At 49.9% G+C, this 15,563-nt stretch overlaps 1 protein-coding gene across 1 annotated transcript in view; it reads right to left on the reverse strand.

Moving 5' to 3' along the window:
- Positions 1-15,563, reverse strand: part of LOC144175335 (uncharacterized) — a 49,767-nt gene that overhangs the window by 18,605 nt on the left and 15,599 nt on the right. Inside the window, exon 6 of the mRNA XM_077704415.1 lies at positions 12,063-12,453. Within this exon, the coding sequence (XP_077560541.1) occupies positions 12,063-12,453 (391 nt within the window). The remainder of the gene's footprint in view (positions 1-12,062; positions 12,454-15,563) is intronic.

Raw genomic sequence — 15,563 nt, forward strand, 5'->3', positions numbered from 1 at the left:
AATCCCTTTTGGGCAACAACACTCAACACCGCTCAAAAGCCGCTGTCAATCAGTGGCCGCCGCCGCGTTGTCGGCGTCCTTTCGTTTCCGTCGACAAGCGGTGGGGAGGTCGACCGGCGGGTGACTGACCCGCGCAAACATGGCGCCAGTAAGTCATAACACCGCTAACCTTAAAGCCAAGGGCCTCCGGAAGCTGGATGGCTTCCTCCCTGAGGACTGGTCGGATTATTTTGCACTTTGTTACAATCATAAAGTTTATTACAATATACACTAGAGAGGAATCTGGCGCTAGCGTCTATGCGGCTCACGCCAACGCCGTCTTTGTCGTAATGGACAGCCATTAGATCATGCGCTCGCCTAAGTGTCATCATTGGCTTGGATTGAAACGTTTTAGTGACCGCAAATTTAAACAAAGTGCAAAAAAAACGCGAAGAATAGTGTGCAATTATGTAAGTGGAAAAAAAACAGCCTGTTTTAAAACTAAGAAAAAAGGAAGGAAAGCGTAGTTTTGCCGAAACATTTGTGTCTGCTATTTTGCAGGCCAAGGTGGTATCACGAACAATGTTAATGTTTGGGGCAGGATAACTGATTAGACACTCTTGTTTTATTAATTTTACCGTTATTTCATATAATACGTTGTTTGAATAGTTTGGAACGTTTTTTAGCGTGCCTATGAAAACGTCGCCTTCGTGGTGAACCGGGGCACCGACAGACAGCTACAGTTCAACAAGAAAAAAGAAAACGTGGCGTTAAACAGTCGTGAGCGATGACAAGATAAAACAGATTCAGGCGCCCGCATCTGTCGTATCTTGATTCGTCAAAGTACGTTTTGATCATTTTTTTCATCGGCTACAAATTTCGCGGCGGCATATTACCCGCTCGGTCACAGATCCTTCGACTGCGGCTTGGCTAACGTCAGGTGCGATCACGCTCTGCGTGCTGGTTCACCGAACACGGCTACCACAGAACAGAAAGGATTTCGGCTTTCTCAGAACTCGTATCGTTTTAATGCATAGTGAAGAAAGCAAATCCCCAAAACCGAAACTCTATGGTTACAATATGTCGCATGGTTTCTGCCTTCTTGACGCAACCTGCGCATAGTTTAGGCTCGTGGATAAGCGTTTTTGTCCGCAAGCAACCCGCCCGGGCTTCAAAAAGCAATGCACTCCCTTTGGTATTATCGAAGAATTTTTCCCTCGTGACCTCCTGCTTCCCGATCCTGTAGATATCTAAGGACTTCTTCGCGTCCATCCTCTTTTTTTAAAGTCGTTGTCCCTGATTATTTCACTTCATTTGCAGTACGCCCCAACGCCATCTGCTGGTTTGCTTCGAAAACTCTTTCGATTTTTTTGAGCGACTGCTTAAAGAATCCCCGTGTTCGACCTCAGTAGTTTAGGGAGCCAGTGGCTCCTTATTTAGCCGAAAATGTCTCCAAACTGAGTGAAGTGTACGCCAAACAAGAGTATGGGGACCGATGTTTTGTCACTACGTAGTGCGTTAGGTGTCATTCAAGGCAACAAATATTGAATCTCAACTAAAAGTTAGGGAGGGATCTTATTATTTCAACCTGAATGGTTGTTTTTGTGTTGTGTGACACCAAGCCAGGGAAAAAAAGAAAAGGGAAAATTATTACTTGTGTACTACCATTGACTGCACCTGGTAGTGAACACGTGAAAGGCCAAGCCGAAGTGACGGCTGGCCGCATTGTTTGGTACCGCGTTTAGTTAGTACACTAATGCCGTTGTTCGTCCGTTCCAAGTGTTGTTTTACATCGAAGACTGGCGATAAAGAAAAAAACAGCCTCAGTAACTCAGGGGTAGAATCGTTGGTATTGTCGCGAACGGCCTCTAGTTCCTTCAATTTTGATGTTTCAGCGAGAACCCTAACTATTTTTTTCTGTCATTCTGTTGGCTGAGTTCTCCCCATTGTCTTTACAAATAATGGTGGTTTAGCACCTATTAGGTCAGTTTAAGGGCGTGGCCCGGCATTTCAACGCGTTTATTGATGTTCTGCATCCAACCTGAAGTGCCTGGCTTATACCTATCTCTGAACGGAATGTTGTGTGTGTTCTCCTGTTTTAAAAGCGAAGCTGTTAAGCAAATCGTTCGCGCATAGTGTCCGCAGTTAAAAATACCAAGAAAAGGCAGAGCGTTCGTGCGTGCGTGCCTGGAGCGTACGTTCGTCAAGCTAAGCATACCCACTTAGGGGGATGGGGCAAAATTGGCCATAACAACACTCCCGCGTTCGCCGGATCGTGTCAACACTTCGTCTGAACGACAAAGACACGTCATAGCTTGCGCGCCCCTCGTACATTCGTCCTCGTGTCGTCGTGCGTATCCGCTCTGTACCGTACAAGAGCCGCGACTTGAATTTCGAAGCTGCTGTAGGTGATCATTGACGCGGATAGTTCGCATGGCTGAGGAAAAGGCCGCGCTTCGAGAGGCTAGGCATGCAAAGCATCCGCTAGAGGCGATAAGTCGCGCTTGCAGAGGGGCGTACGAAAACGTCGACCACAAGAGCTAACTCTGGATCTGCAGATATAAAGGTCATTGAAACGCCTTACCTCCGACGTCAACCACGACACCACAACAATACCAAAACTCAACTTTGGGTCAGCCAATGATCACCTACAAAAGCTTCGCCATTGGAATCTTGCGCGTGAGTGCAAGTATCCCTGAATTTTTTTGAGTTGGCGGTTTGAAGATATCGGCTGCTCGTCACCTTTCCGCCCATTTTATCTTCACCGCAGCGTCACTTTGAAGGGTGCGCCACATAGAAGCTTACCCTTGTGCGCTCCTGTGAAGGCAGCAAACAACAGTTGCCAACATTTTAGACTGTTGCATTGTTGGCTCATAGATACGATGATAATTTATCTCTGTTTAGACCAGGGCAGGCAGAAGCTGCAAGACCACCCGGCCGTAAAAAATCGCAGAACGTTATCTACGATCAACTGGAAGAGCGCTCATCGGGTTCATATCTCTGGACCGTCCACTGGAGCAGTGCCCATTATGTGCATATCTATCTAACCTCAACCACAGCGGTGTCTATTTTCTTAATATCTGTCTGGCATCAACGAGAATAGTGCACATTATGCGTAAACGTATACATCAAGTGACCCAAAATGACTGAACTGTGCGCGCCTTGTAAATAGAACCATAAGATCGCCTGTGTGATTCAACGGGAACTGTAGCCATTAAGTGCTATAAACACAAAAACCACAAAACAAGACACTGCCTACATTATAAATTAAATGTTTTGTTCGCCTAATTTACGGATGCCTCTCTCCATTGCAACACCGTAGGTTCACTCTGTATGTTTCGATCATGTGTTAACATCGCTACGAAGCACAATTTTTTTGTCATGTGGCGTTAGGGACAAGGGCTCTGTTGACTTTCCAAAATGATTCAGGGTTGCCCGAGGTTTACTAACCCTGGATTGCCCAGATCTGGGAAAGGCGCTCGTGCCATTGCATAGAACAGACGTGTCTCGTATGTGCTCCTGCGATTTGTTTCCAAGTGGACGGAGAGTTTCAATTTTCGGCAGTGCAAACAAGAAGAACATTTTCGCGAAGCTACCAGGATCACGCAGAACCAACTCTCAAGCTCGTGAGTTCATTTCTTGCAACGATTTGACAATTCGAAGCGGATGCCACCGCGCTAACCCTAACCCCGGTGGTCGGCGCCTGCCACGGGTATGGAGCGCGGGGCGGGCACGAGCGCGGCAGCCGAAGCTGTGTGCGCTGTACCCGGCGAGCACGCGCCACGAGACGACGAGATGGAGACGCAAGATCGCTGCAACGAAGGAGAAAATTCCAATGTCGACGACAAGTGGGACAAGTGGATAGAAGTAATTAGCAAGTCGGCGAAACGAAGAAACAAGGCCAACGCTTCAACTGCTAAGCAACAACGGGACTCTACTCCAACGAAGCCAGCTTTAAAACCACGGTGGGAAACGTCTAGGCCCAAACCGCCGCCCTTACCACAGGAAGACTACAAGCTTGTGATTCGCCCAAAGAATGGGCTCGACCTCGGCTCGGTCAGCCCGGCACTTCTGGCAGAGAGCATTCTCAATGCAGCCAACCTGTCATGGAGGGAAGCTGAAATCCGCGTCCGCATCGACGAGAAGCAGAACATTCTAACTATCAGCACGCCACACCAACAAGCAGCAAAAGCCTTAAGCCGGATTACTCAGCTCACCGTCCAAGGAAGGGTCCACCTGGTGAATCTCTATGGTCTCTCACCTTACGATTCGTGCAAAGGTGTCATTCGTGGCATACCAACGCAGTACACGATGGAGCAAGTCTTGGACGACATTTGGTGCCCAGGATATGAATTCCTAAGCTGCCGCCGCCTGGGCATGTCGGGCTGTGTTGTCATTACAATACAAGGTCATAAGGTACCCTTTTACATTTATTACAAGGGCGTTGAGATGAAATGCTTCATCTACAAGAAGACCATTCCATACTGCACCAACTGTCACGGTACAGGACATAGAGCAGACGTATGTGTCAACGTCGGAATCCGCACTGGGAGAGGTGCGGCGTGAGAGACCCAGCGCTGAACCACCCATGCCATCCGAAATGCGACCTCTGCAATGGCGACCACATCACAGGATGTAGAGAATGCCCAAAACGTTTTCGGGAACCATACATTCTCCGGCGCAAGGCCTGGGAGAAGAGTAAAGAGCACTCAAGTGGCAGAAGAGGAGCATCCAAGGACAGATCTGAACACTTGGTCCCGTGGGACGACGGGCCAAGACTGAGATCATCATCTCGCTCCAGTCCTCGCAGCCAGTGGCCGTCGCTGGAAAGGTTCACGACGGCAGCTGAGAGGCGATCGAGGTCCCGCTCAAAACACAGACCTGAAGACTCCAGGCACGATACCCGGGACGGTTCCAGATCCCACTCCAGATCCAGGTCCCGACCAGCCGCGGATGCTGAGCGCTACAGAGGACGCATGAGGGCCCAAGCTTCCGGGACTTCACAGGTGAGCTGGTCTCAAGTTGCCCTTCCCACAGCTCAACCCCCTAAACCCCAATGTGAGGAATGCAATAAACTGCAGTCGCAAATAGAAACCCTTAAGAAAGAAATGGCAATCCTCAGAGCTACAATCGCTCAGGTTGCCTCACAGGCTAAACCAACCTCCCCGCAAACGAGCGGAGGAGCGGAGAAGCGGCGCAAGATAGACGACAATAACAAGCAGAATGACACGCCAAGACGTAGTGAGACGTCAGAGATGCAGACAACAGGGGGAGAGGAGAACCTGGCCGACAAGCTAAATGAAGTGGCGCAAACAATGACGGATGGCATAGTTAAACTCCAACAGTCCATCGGCCTTATTTTAAGCAGACTAGACGCACTGGAAAGCCAAAGCGCATCGGCGGTGCGAACTTCACGTAGGGAGAAGCCATATCTTCGTCCGTCCTCGCAAGATACCCATGACCAGGCAGACTTCACTCGACCTATTCATGGATAGCCGCAAGGGGAGGCAAGAGCAAAAACTTATAGTGTGGCAATGGAACGCGAGAAGCATCAAAGGAAAACTTGGGACACTATCACAGTACATTGAGTCGTGCACAGACAAACCGGACGTTATCGCATTGCAGGAAGTCAATTCGTATGCCAGACTCCCTGGCTACGTCACATACGGTGACCCGGAACGGGGCGACACTAACACGCTTGTCAGCAAGAGGGTAACTGCAGTGCAACCACACGCTACGGCAATCCGGAACGGAGGGAACTCTCACAGAGTTGATACCTCGTAAACCTGGGAAAGGAAACAGCATTTTTATTCTTAACCTGTACTGCAGGCCAAAGAGGAAGCTGTCAGATCTCCGCAGTCTCATACAGCAAGCAGTACAGATGGCTGACGCATGTCCCTTGCTAATTTTAGGCGACTTCAATGCAGCTCACCCGGTATGGGGATACCACTACTCAAATAGGCGAGGAAACGAACTTATGGCTTCAATTGAAGAGCACGAGCTCACGCTCCTCACCGACTGGACTGCACCTACCAGACTGGGCAATAGTGTATCCAGAGACACGTGCCCGGATCTCACGTTTGGGCGAAACGTCTCTCAAGCCACGTGGGAAAACACCGGGGAATACCTAGGTAGTGACCACGCAGTTATAGTTACCGCTGTCGAAGGGGAGGAATACCGAGTACATACTGGTGTAGCCCGAATCGTAGACTGGACGAAGTTCCGGGAGCATCGGGCGATCCAATCTACCTCAGAAATCGAGAACATTAATGATTGGGTTTCATCAATTCGAAAAGATATTAAATCGGTAACGCAAGAAATCAAGACTACGGTTCAGACTCCATGTGTTGACCCCAAGTTGTTACACATGTGGGAGGCCCGCCGCAGCCTCATCAAGAGGTGGAAGCGGCAACGCCACAACAAGAAACTTAAAAAGAGAATAGCCGCACTCTCTGAGCAGGCCTCAAAATACGCAGCGGAGCTCTGCAATCAAAACTGGCTTCAGCTCTGCGACGGGCTGCGGGGGACCCTCAGCGCATCCAAAACCTGGAAACTGCTGAGATACCTCATTGATCCTGCGAAAGGCAAAAGCGTGACTTCCAAGATAATTCAAGCCATTATACACAAGTTCAAGGGATCGCAAGAGGATCTGCTCGGCAAACTGCAGCAGAAATACCTGCCCACGCACCCCCCTTACGCGGCCCCTGACTACACTGGACATCCAAACCCGCAACTGGATGCGCCCATTACCACGGCTGAAGTGAAAGCAGCGCTTCATAAAATCCGCCGAAATACCGCGCCAGGTCAGGACCAAATCACAAACAAAGCTTTGGCCAACCTCGATGAAGCCTCTATCGCATCCCTTACGCGCTACTACAATGGCTGCTGGGAGCGCGGAACTATACCACTCGAATGGAAATCCGCCGAGGTCCGCTTAATACCTAAACCAAACAAGGACCCCGGCATCGAAAACCTACGGCCGATATCGCTCACGTCGTGTATCGGGAAGCTGCTCGAACACGTCGTGCACAACCGGTTGCAAAACTTCCTCGAAGACACGAAGCAGTTGCCACAAACCATGTACGGGTTCCGACAGCATCTATCGACGCAAGATGTATTGCTTCAACTGAAGGAGGACATTATAGATCGCGCCAACAGACACACACCTAAAGCCATCCTAGCGCTTGATTTAAAAGGGGCCTTTGACAACGTCACTCACGAAGCCATACTGACTAATCTCAATGAACTCGGATGTGGAACCCGCACGTACACTTACGTCAGGGACTTTCTCTCTGGACGCCAAGCCACCCTCAAGATTGGAGACTTTCAAACAAAACCCATTCGCACCGGCGGACGCGGCACGCCCCAAGGAGCGGTCTTGTCGCCCCTCCTTTTCAATATTGCCCTCATCGGCCTGCCTGCAAAACTGGCGTCAATCCCCGACTTACACCATGGTCTTTACGCCGACGATATCACGGTGTGGACCGGTGTAGGCTCGGTCGGGGAGATGCAGGACCGCATCCAAATGGCGGCTGATACGGTGAACAAGTATGCCAAGAATTGTGGACTCTCGTGCGCCCCAGAAAAATCGGAACTGCTCCTAGGGCGCCGTAAAGGCGGAAGGCGAGCTGATGCACCTTCAATGCACATCATGCTGGACGGTGCCACCGTCACCCCGTCTCCGCAAATCAAAATTCTAGGCATGATTTTCCAAGCAGATTGCGCAAACACAACGATGATAAGGAATTTGGAAAGCACGAGTAGACAGATTGCTCACATGCTTCGTCGGATCACGGTCAAAGGAAGAGGCATGAAGGAGGCTGACACACTTCGACTTGTCCAGGCATTTGTCGTCTCAAGGTTCACCTATGTTACGCCCTATGCTCTACTAACGAAGACTGAGAAGAACAAGTTGGATACGCTCTTGCGAAAGGTGTACAAACAAGCGCTGGGTTTGCCATCCTACACCTCCAACGAGTGTCTCCTCAAGCTTGGGCTTCACAACACTGTGGACGAGCTGATTGAGGGCCACCTGCTCAGTCAGCGCTACCGGCTATCAAGGACGGATGCGGGCAGGGCACTTCTACTGAGACTGGGCATGAACATCCCTGATCGCCCTCTAGAATCGACGAAAAATATCCCTGGTGAACTACGCTGTAACATCACAGTGGCCCCCTTGCCAAGAAACATGCACCCGCAGTTCCACGAGGGACGGAGAGAGGCGCGAGTTAGAGCCCTGGAGAAAAAATATGGCTCCAACGAAAATGTTTTTTACACGGACGCCGCAGATTATGCAAGACGCGGAGTCATGGTGGCGACCGTAACGAAGATAGACAGCCACGTCACGAGCCTCACTCTCACGAAAGTAACGACGCTTCAGGCCGAAGAGGTAGCTATAGCACTGGCGATAACGCAAACACCTGCGGAAGTAGTCATCACGGACTCTCAGTCAGCGTGTAGGAGCTACCTTCAAGGCCGCATCTCACACACCGCAATGAAGATCTTAAGCCAGAACCCTCCAAAGAAAAGGGTATTGGTTGTCTGGACACACGCTCACACTTCTCTCCGTGGCAATGTCTTTGCCCACGAGACTGCTCGAGGTCTGACCAGCCGAGCGCCGCGAGAGAGTTGGCTAGAGACGGCCATCCCCTTGACATCATTCCAGGAGGTGACGCAATACTACAGGCTAGCCCGGCTAACGCTTCCCCCTGCACACCCCTCTCTCAGCAAGAAAGAGGAGCGCTACTGGCTTCTCCTGCAAACAAACACCTTTCCCCATCCTACCAAGCTGCACTTTATCTGGCCTACGCAATACCACCCGCAGTGTCGATTCTGCAAAGCACCCTGCACTCTATACCACATGGTGTGGGAGTGCCAGCTCAACCCCTCAGTTTCCGCGATTTCTAACCCCTCGGTTGAGCAGTGGGAAGGAGAACTGGCCAGCTCGAGCGCCGAAGAACAGCTTCGGCTGATTCACCGGGCTGAGACGGCTGGACGCTCCAACGGGGTCCTGGACTGAGGAAACCGACCACTTGGCTCTTTTTCTTTAATGAAGTTTACTCTCTCTCTCTCTCTCTCTCTCTCTGCCCAGATCTCTTTCCCACGTGTTATTGCATTTTTTACTCCGCTGTAATCTTAATTCTGTTTTATTAGCTTTTGCCCTATTATTTTACCCTATCTTTTTCGCCTCACTGCATTCACCCCCTTCCAAAGTAGCGAGCCACGCCGTTAGTGCGGCACCTTTTGAGTGTTCATTAACATCTCTCTCTCTCTCTCTCTCTCTCTCTCTCTCTCTCTCTCTCTCTCTCTCTCTCTCTCTCTCTCTCTCTCTCTCTCTCTCTCTCTCTCTCTCTCTCTCTCTCACACACACACACACACACACACACACACACACACACACACACACACACACACACACACACACACACACACACACACCTAGTACTGGTATAATAAACGATTCGGCGTTGTCACCGGTTTTCACGTTTTCACGATTCTTTGGAGGTTTTTCGCACCACTTCCTTGAACAGCCTAACATATGACGACAAACAGCACGCGATTACTGGCAAATGCTTCTCATGGTTAAGTAGCTCCGACATAAATTTCTATATAATTTTTTTCTCTGTCTTACACGCTCAATTACAGGGCTCGGTAACGGCAACTTCAGCGTATGAAACCTATGGTTGCACGTGGGCGACCCGGTTGTCCGTTCGCTTCCCAACATACGCCAAAACAGGCAACTTGCAGAGGAAGCACTCAAAAAATACACACTACATACCTCTGCAATCCACACCCGTACTGCCAACTGTAGCCGACTTCTCGCTGCCTTTTTTTCACTGGGACCGACTTGCTTTGTTGACGTATTGCAGAAGCGGTTGCACAAGCAAACGTGTAGGCTTTTTCACCGGCTATCAATACGGGCACAAGACGAGGTACGCCCCTCGTATCACTCCCTCCTGTGTTCCGTATCCTAGTACACTACACTGCGAATGGGCGGAAGCTGTAACGCCAAGAGGTTCGTCACAAGTGAGACCACGTATCACTCAGCCTACACGAAAACACCCCTCTGAAGCCAGCTTCTCCCTCACGTTAGAGCATCGTCAAAACGAAATTCCGCACTCTCGCGCAGGCGTTCCCCAAGCTCTCGGCGTCTTAGACGCACGGGCCTACCGTTATAACTGGCCGTCTGTTCAGCTCCAGACACGTGGCTTTCCTGTTTGCACTCAGCTGTCGGGGGGATATGTTAATATAGTCACCGGTCAAGGCTGCTACCGCGGCCGACCACGTGCGTCTTCATTTTCATATTTTGCTCGATAAGCGTGTTTTCCGCGCTCAGGTTCCGAGGTGTTGCACCGTATGTTTTGCCATACAAGAACCTACTTTCGCACTTCCTCGCAGCCGATCTTCGGGGAGGACGATTACGTCAAGGGAAGGCAGCTAAGCTAGTAGTGAAACGTTGTGATGAATGTGACACCGCTGTGAGAGTCCTCACATTGACTTTATTATTGTTGTTTTATTATATATCATCATAATCATCATCATCGCAATCACCATCCTCCAACTGTTCAGTTCAGACATTTGCAGAACTATCACTCCCTGAATCACTCGCTCTTATTGTCCTACGTAGCACCATATTGTACATTTCTTTGTTCCGCCACACGGAATTCATCTTCTTATAACAGCAATTCGACGCTTGCTTTCTCTGCTCCCATCATATTGTCTCAATAAAGAACCCCGTCAATATCGCTGTCACCAAAAGATTACACGCCGCGGCCGCAAGTCAAACTCAAGGTGACAATGCCTGACCGACTGTTGTACATTACCTTAGGGCGGGATGTAGCCACTTCACGGTCAATCGCAGCGAAATTTCTAAAATGCTGCAGAAAATGCCCCTATCGGCACAAGATCGGAGCAGGGTAAGATTTCAATGCGGCTGAATAACCACCCAGCCTAAACAGTAAGGCAAAACGGCTTCCCGCAATTTATAAGGGGTAGATATTAAGCAAATAGGAGATAATTGGCGTAAAAGCAGGCTGAGGCTAGTCTATAAAAGTAAGAATGGCAGGGCCAATTCTAACTCGCACAGGCTAGTTGCGATAACCTCAGCTAATACAGGCTTCAATGCAAGCCATAAAAGCGAAAATACAAGCTTTTTTAGAAGAATAGGGAATTGGTTTAACTGCAAAATTTATCTATGTGAGGCTGATGCTTAGACGATCACAAACAATAAATAACAGGCCGAGGACAACATTTTTATATTGTGATTCCGTAAGGAGACTAAGACAGAGAGGTTTGACATCGAAGTTCTTTTCTGTGTCTCTGTTGCAAAACATCCGCAAAAAACGCATTCCGCCACAACAACCACTAAAGCATGCTCAAGTCACTGGCGTCTTGCGAAACTAACGCTTCTTGTCCCCAAGTCCCAACAGGATGAAATACATGGTCTTGGGTACCGCCAGCCATTTGTCGTTGTCGATGGCGCGAGCCATTGGAGATGCGCTGAAGCCTCAGTGATGTGGCCAATGGTGAAAGCAAGTGGTAAGGAATGACAGGGCATACCGTAGATAGTCTTGTGTTACGACTTCGGCGCTGACGCTAAACAGGCCAAACGTTTTGCACCGGCAGCAATTTTGTCACTGTCGTTTCGGAGCCTGAGGACAGTGCGCAGCTGTGACGAGGATGGGTAGACGTAGAGGGCTGACATGGGGGAAGTGTAGGTTGGAGAAAACTTCAAGTCAATGAGCTTCCAGGTTGTAAGCGCCTTTTAGAAAGCACGACCCGATGCCCTTAGGCCACTTCGTCGCTACGCCTTTAGACGAGACTTCGGTGTTGACGTGGGCGCACCAAGTTTATGTGCACCAAGCGCGCATATCTGTTCTGGTCCGCTGTCTCCTTCGGCTTTGGTACGTTCAAGTACAGTACCGCCCTGCATCAAGTTACCCTTGGTTCAAGCACTGTTCTACTTCCAATGCTTGCGCTCTCTGCACCAGGATTGTTCGCGCTTGACATTCATTCTCTGAAGGGCGGACTGCAGGTTAGTGCCACCCCTATAGCATCGTAGAGGTTGATGGTTGGTCAGCGGCCTGACTCCTCCATCTGTCTGAGGCACTTGTGGACGAATTTCGCGTGCACCGATCCTTCGGACACGTCGTCAGGGAGCACTGATGAATGGGCAAAGTATCGCCAAAGCTTCTGTGCAAACTCGACCCGGATGTCAGACGGTGGGAAGCTCGACCGGTCAATCGAAGAACTGGCGTCGTCGCCGGCGACGTCGGCTGCTGCTGCTGCCAGAGAAACCGGAGGCCGTTGATACCCGAATGCCTCGTGCGCCTTGAAAGCTTCCTCGTTCCGCAGAAGGGCGTCGACGGACTCAGAGTTGTCGAAGGGCCCCCGCCAGCCACCGAGTTCACACGGCAGAATATCTTGAGGCACGTGCGCGTGCAGGTTGGCGTAGTTCCTTCCGTGTAGGTGAATCTACGAAGCGGAAGAAGAGTTGAAAATGAGTAAAATTGAATAGAACACTTCAAGGATACACCTTAATTTTTTTTTTCTATTCAAGAGGCTTTCACTTTTTATATGCGAAGCGCACCCGCGAGCCGTGTCAGTCTTCGGGGTGTCGCGTTTCATCGCAATGTTTGACGTTGGCGTTCTATGTTGCGTTTTGGAAACCCAATTCTTCTCTTGGTAATTGTATGGCTATTAATAAAGTGCAAATAACACAGTGTCCGGATATGGAACATGAAACTGCCCTGCCAAATCGCGCTACACACAAGCATTAGTGAAGTAATGCCATATGTCAACTTTTCCTTTATCTCAAAAGAACTTTGTGAAACAGTTTAGGCTAGGTGCTAAAGTATGTGTACGCGAAAAAAAAGCAAGTACAATTTCACTGGTTTTTTACCAAAAATATTTCGATGAAATTGCTTTTAAACACACGGTACAATTTGATTTGATTTATTATAGGGTTTAACGCGCCGACGCAACGCAGACGATGAGGCGCGCCGTAGTGGAGGGCTCTGGATTAATGTGGCCACCTCAGGATCTTTAACGTGCGCCGAAATCTCGTACACACGGGCGTTTTTTTTTTCTTTTCGTTTGGCCTCCATCAGAAAAGCGGCCTCATGGCGGGGAGTCGAGCCTGCGACCTCGTGCTCAGCACCGACGGTACAATTTCATATAGACGTCTGCGTAGGCGCGTGTTTGTAAAACCCGATAAGCAAATTCGTTTACACCGGAAAGGCGTTCAATAGTCGGTGACTTTGCAGCTATGCGCACAAAAGTATCGCTGAACACGGTTTTTCTAAAGTCTTCCTTTCGCTCCTATTTTGATCATATTACGTCACTGTTTGCCGCTGGAAATATCTGCAATTTGCGAGATTTATTTGAGCTTTCTGCGTTGCGCTAAAAATGGCTCAATTAAGTCGAAGATTTAAAATTAAAGCAGTTCCGCTCAACGTGAGAGCCGTTGGAAGTGCAGCGCAGTGATTCACCACAGGTGCTGGGGCGCCGTTCTCCGCTCTTTGTTGCCATTCCTCAAGCTCTTCCACCCCCTGTCTCACTCATCTCTTGATGAATTGAACAGGGGTTTGTTCAATGCAATTTAATTTTCAAGCCTCCGCAGTGCTCGCGCGCCTTCTCCTGGGACAGCTCGCATCCTTTACTTTGTCTTTTATTCCTTGCTCTGCCTGGAACAGCACGAGTGGGAGTTCTGTTCTTTTTGGGCTTGTTTTGATCTTGCACGCACTGCCTTTCGGTGCCATTTTGAACGCGTCGATTTTCTTACAGCGGGGCTGTTAGCCTCACGTTAGTCGGAAAATTTCGTGTCGTCAACAAACAACCCAGGCAGGACCCAGCAGTTTTCGCCCAAGACGCCGGGCGCATGCGACAGGGTAATCAGCTGTGCAGCATAGAGCTCAGTAATCGTTTCAATACAGAAAACCACAGAACAAGCATCAAACCACACGATGGATAATAACGCCCTGTGAACAATTGGAACACCCCCCCCCCCCCCCCACGCGTTCCCGGTAAAGATTAGGTTGCATGCTGCTTTCGAAAGAGCCGTTCGACGTCATTCGAAGCGCTTGTGTGAAGTGCAAACCGCTTAAACTCATTCAGTTCATTCTACGACTGTCATGTGTAGATGGCCGCGGAACCAATCATGGTCTACCACCGTGACCACACAGCCATTATCACTACCATTAATTCAAGAAGCGCCTAGTCTGGTTTCCAGCATACGAGGGCAAGGGGTCCGAAGAAAAGGAATGTGGCAACGAGTCTGCTCACGCCGCGACGCGCGCACCATCCTTCCGCGCCGCCGGCAACGAGGCAGACGCATAAAGACTGCTACAGCGTGAAGGACAGAATGGTCACCCACAACAAGATCACGAAAGCGTACCGACTGGCTCGAAAGAAGTTCCCTCCACCCAGCGACAAGCTGGACAAACCCCAGGCGGTAATATTTCGATAACTACAGACAGGACCTTCCCGACACCACTACTCCTGCGCAAGATATATCCCGAGACCTACCCTGACAGCAAGTGCAAGGTCTGCCGCTGGAAGTCGGCGACTCTCACGCACGTGCTGTGTATGGGCTGCAAGAAGCATACCGAAGAAGCAAAAACAGGAACTCTACCGCCGCGACTTTGAGTGGCACTGTCATCGTACGACCAAGACGAACAGCTCTGGGCCGACCAGCAAGCTCCCCCCAAGGTGACCTAGGCCCAGTCGACGGGCGTGACGCGGGCCAAGAATAGCGCCGCGTCGGTTTTGCAGGCTAATTAAAAGTTTATACCACTCCACTCCACTACCATTACTGTAAAGTAATCATAAAGCATACGCCCCATCAGCATGTGTGGCGTTTGATACAGCTTCGCTGGACCTTCACGTTCGCAGGGCGGGATGGCGGCCAATTTCCTTTTATTCCGTAAAAACCAACCAAACAACGAGAATTCCTAACTAAATGAACGCGCGGACTGTTAAGTGCATATAATTTGCCTCAAATGTACCCGCAGTTTTCTTTGAGCTACATAGTGGGAACAAGTATGACCAGTGCCAGAGGTTCCAGGAGCTTCGAACGGTTCTGCTTATATACAACCTCTTGATCAAGCATACTCTTAACTTTTGGCCGGAAGGATGAATCGAGGGACAAGCGGAAATCTTTTCGAAGCCAAAGTATTTTGCTTAGGTGCGTGACGCCGAGTGATGCTGTGGTTGGCGTCACCGCGGACGAGCTACGACAAGCAGGGCACGTAAAATGCTCTGCACCTAAAATTATTTTCGGCTCATAGTAAACTGCAGCTATTTACGGGCCTGCTCAACCCCAAGCTGTGGGGCCATAAGAGGCTCGTAAACATAAAGCATTTAGTTGTTCTATAGAAACCTGCATTATTTAAGCTAGACTGCTGTGTGCCACTATCGAGCATGCTTCCTTCGGGTGCGTCCCCTGGACAACGCGCTGAAGGGCTTTCTCAATTGTTGCGTTTCCCACCCATCGGAAGTCAATCCACCGCGACCCGGAACCGGTACGATGGCTGCATGCGCTAATCAGAATCATGTCTTGCGGTGAAGCCTGTTTTACGGCGGTG

The sequence above is a fragment of the Haemaphysalis longicornis genome, unplaced genomic scaffold (assembly GCF_048455015.1).
Source record: "Haemaphysalis longicornis isolate Haplotype H1 unplaced genomic scaffold, Haemaphysalis longicornis Haplotype H1 scaffold_3, whole genome shotgun sequence".
NCBI classification, from domain to species: domain Eukaryota; kingdom Metazoa; phylum Arthropoda; class Arachnida; order Ixodida; family Ixodidae; genus Haemaphysalis; species Haemaphysalis longicornis.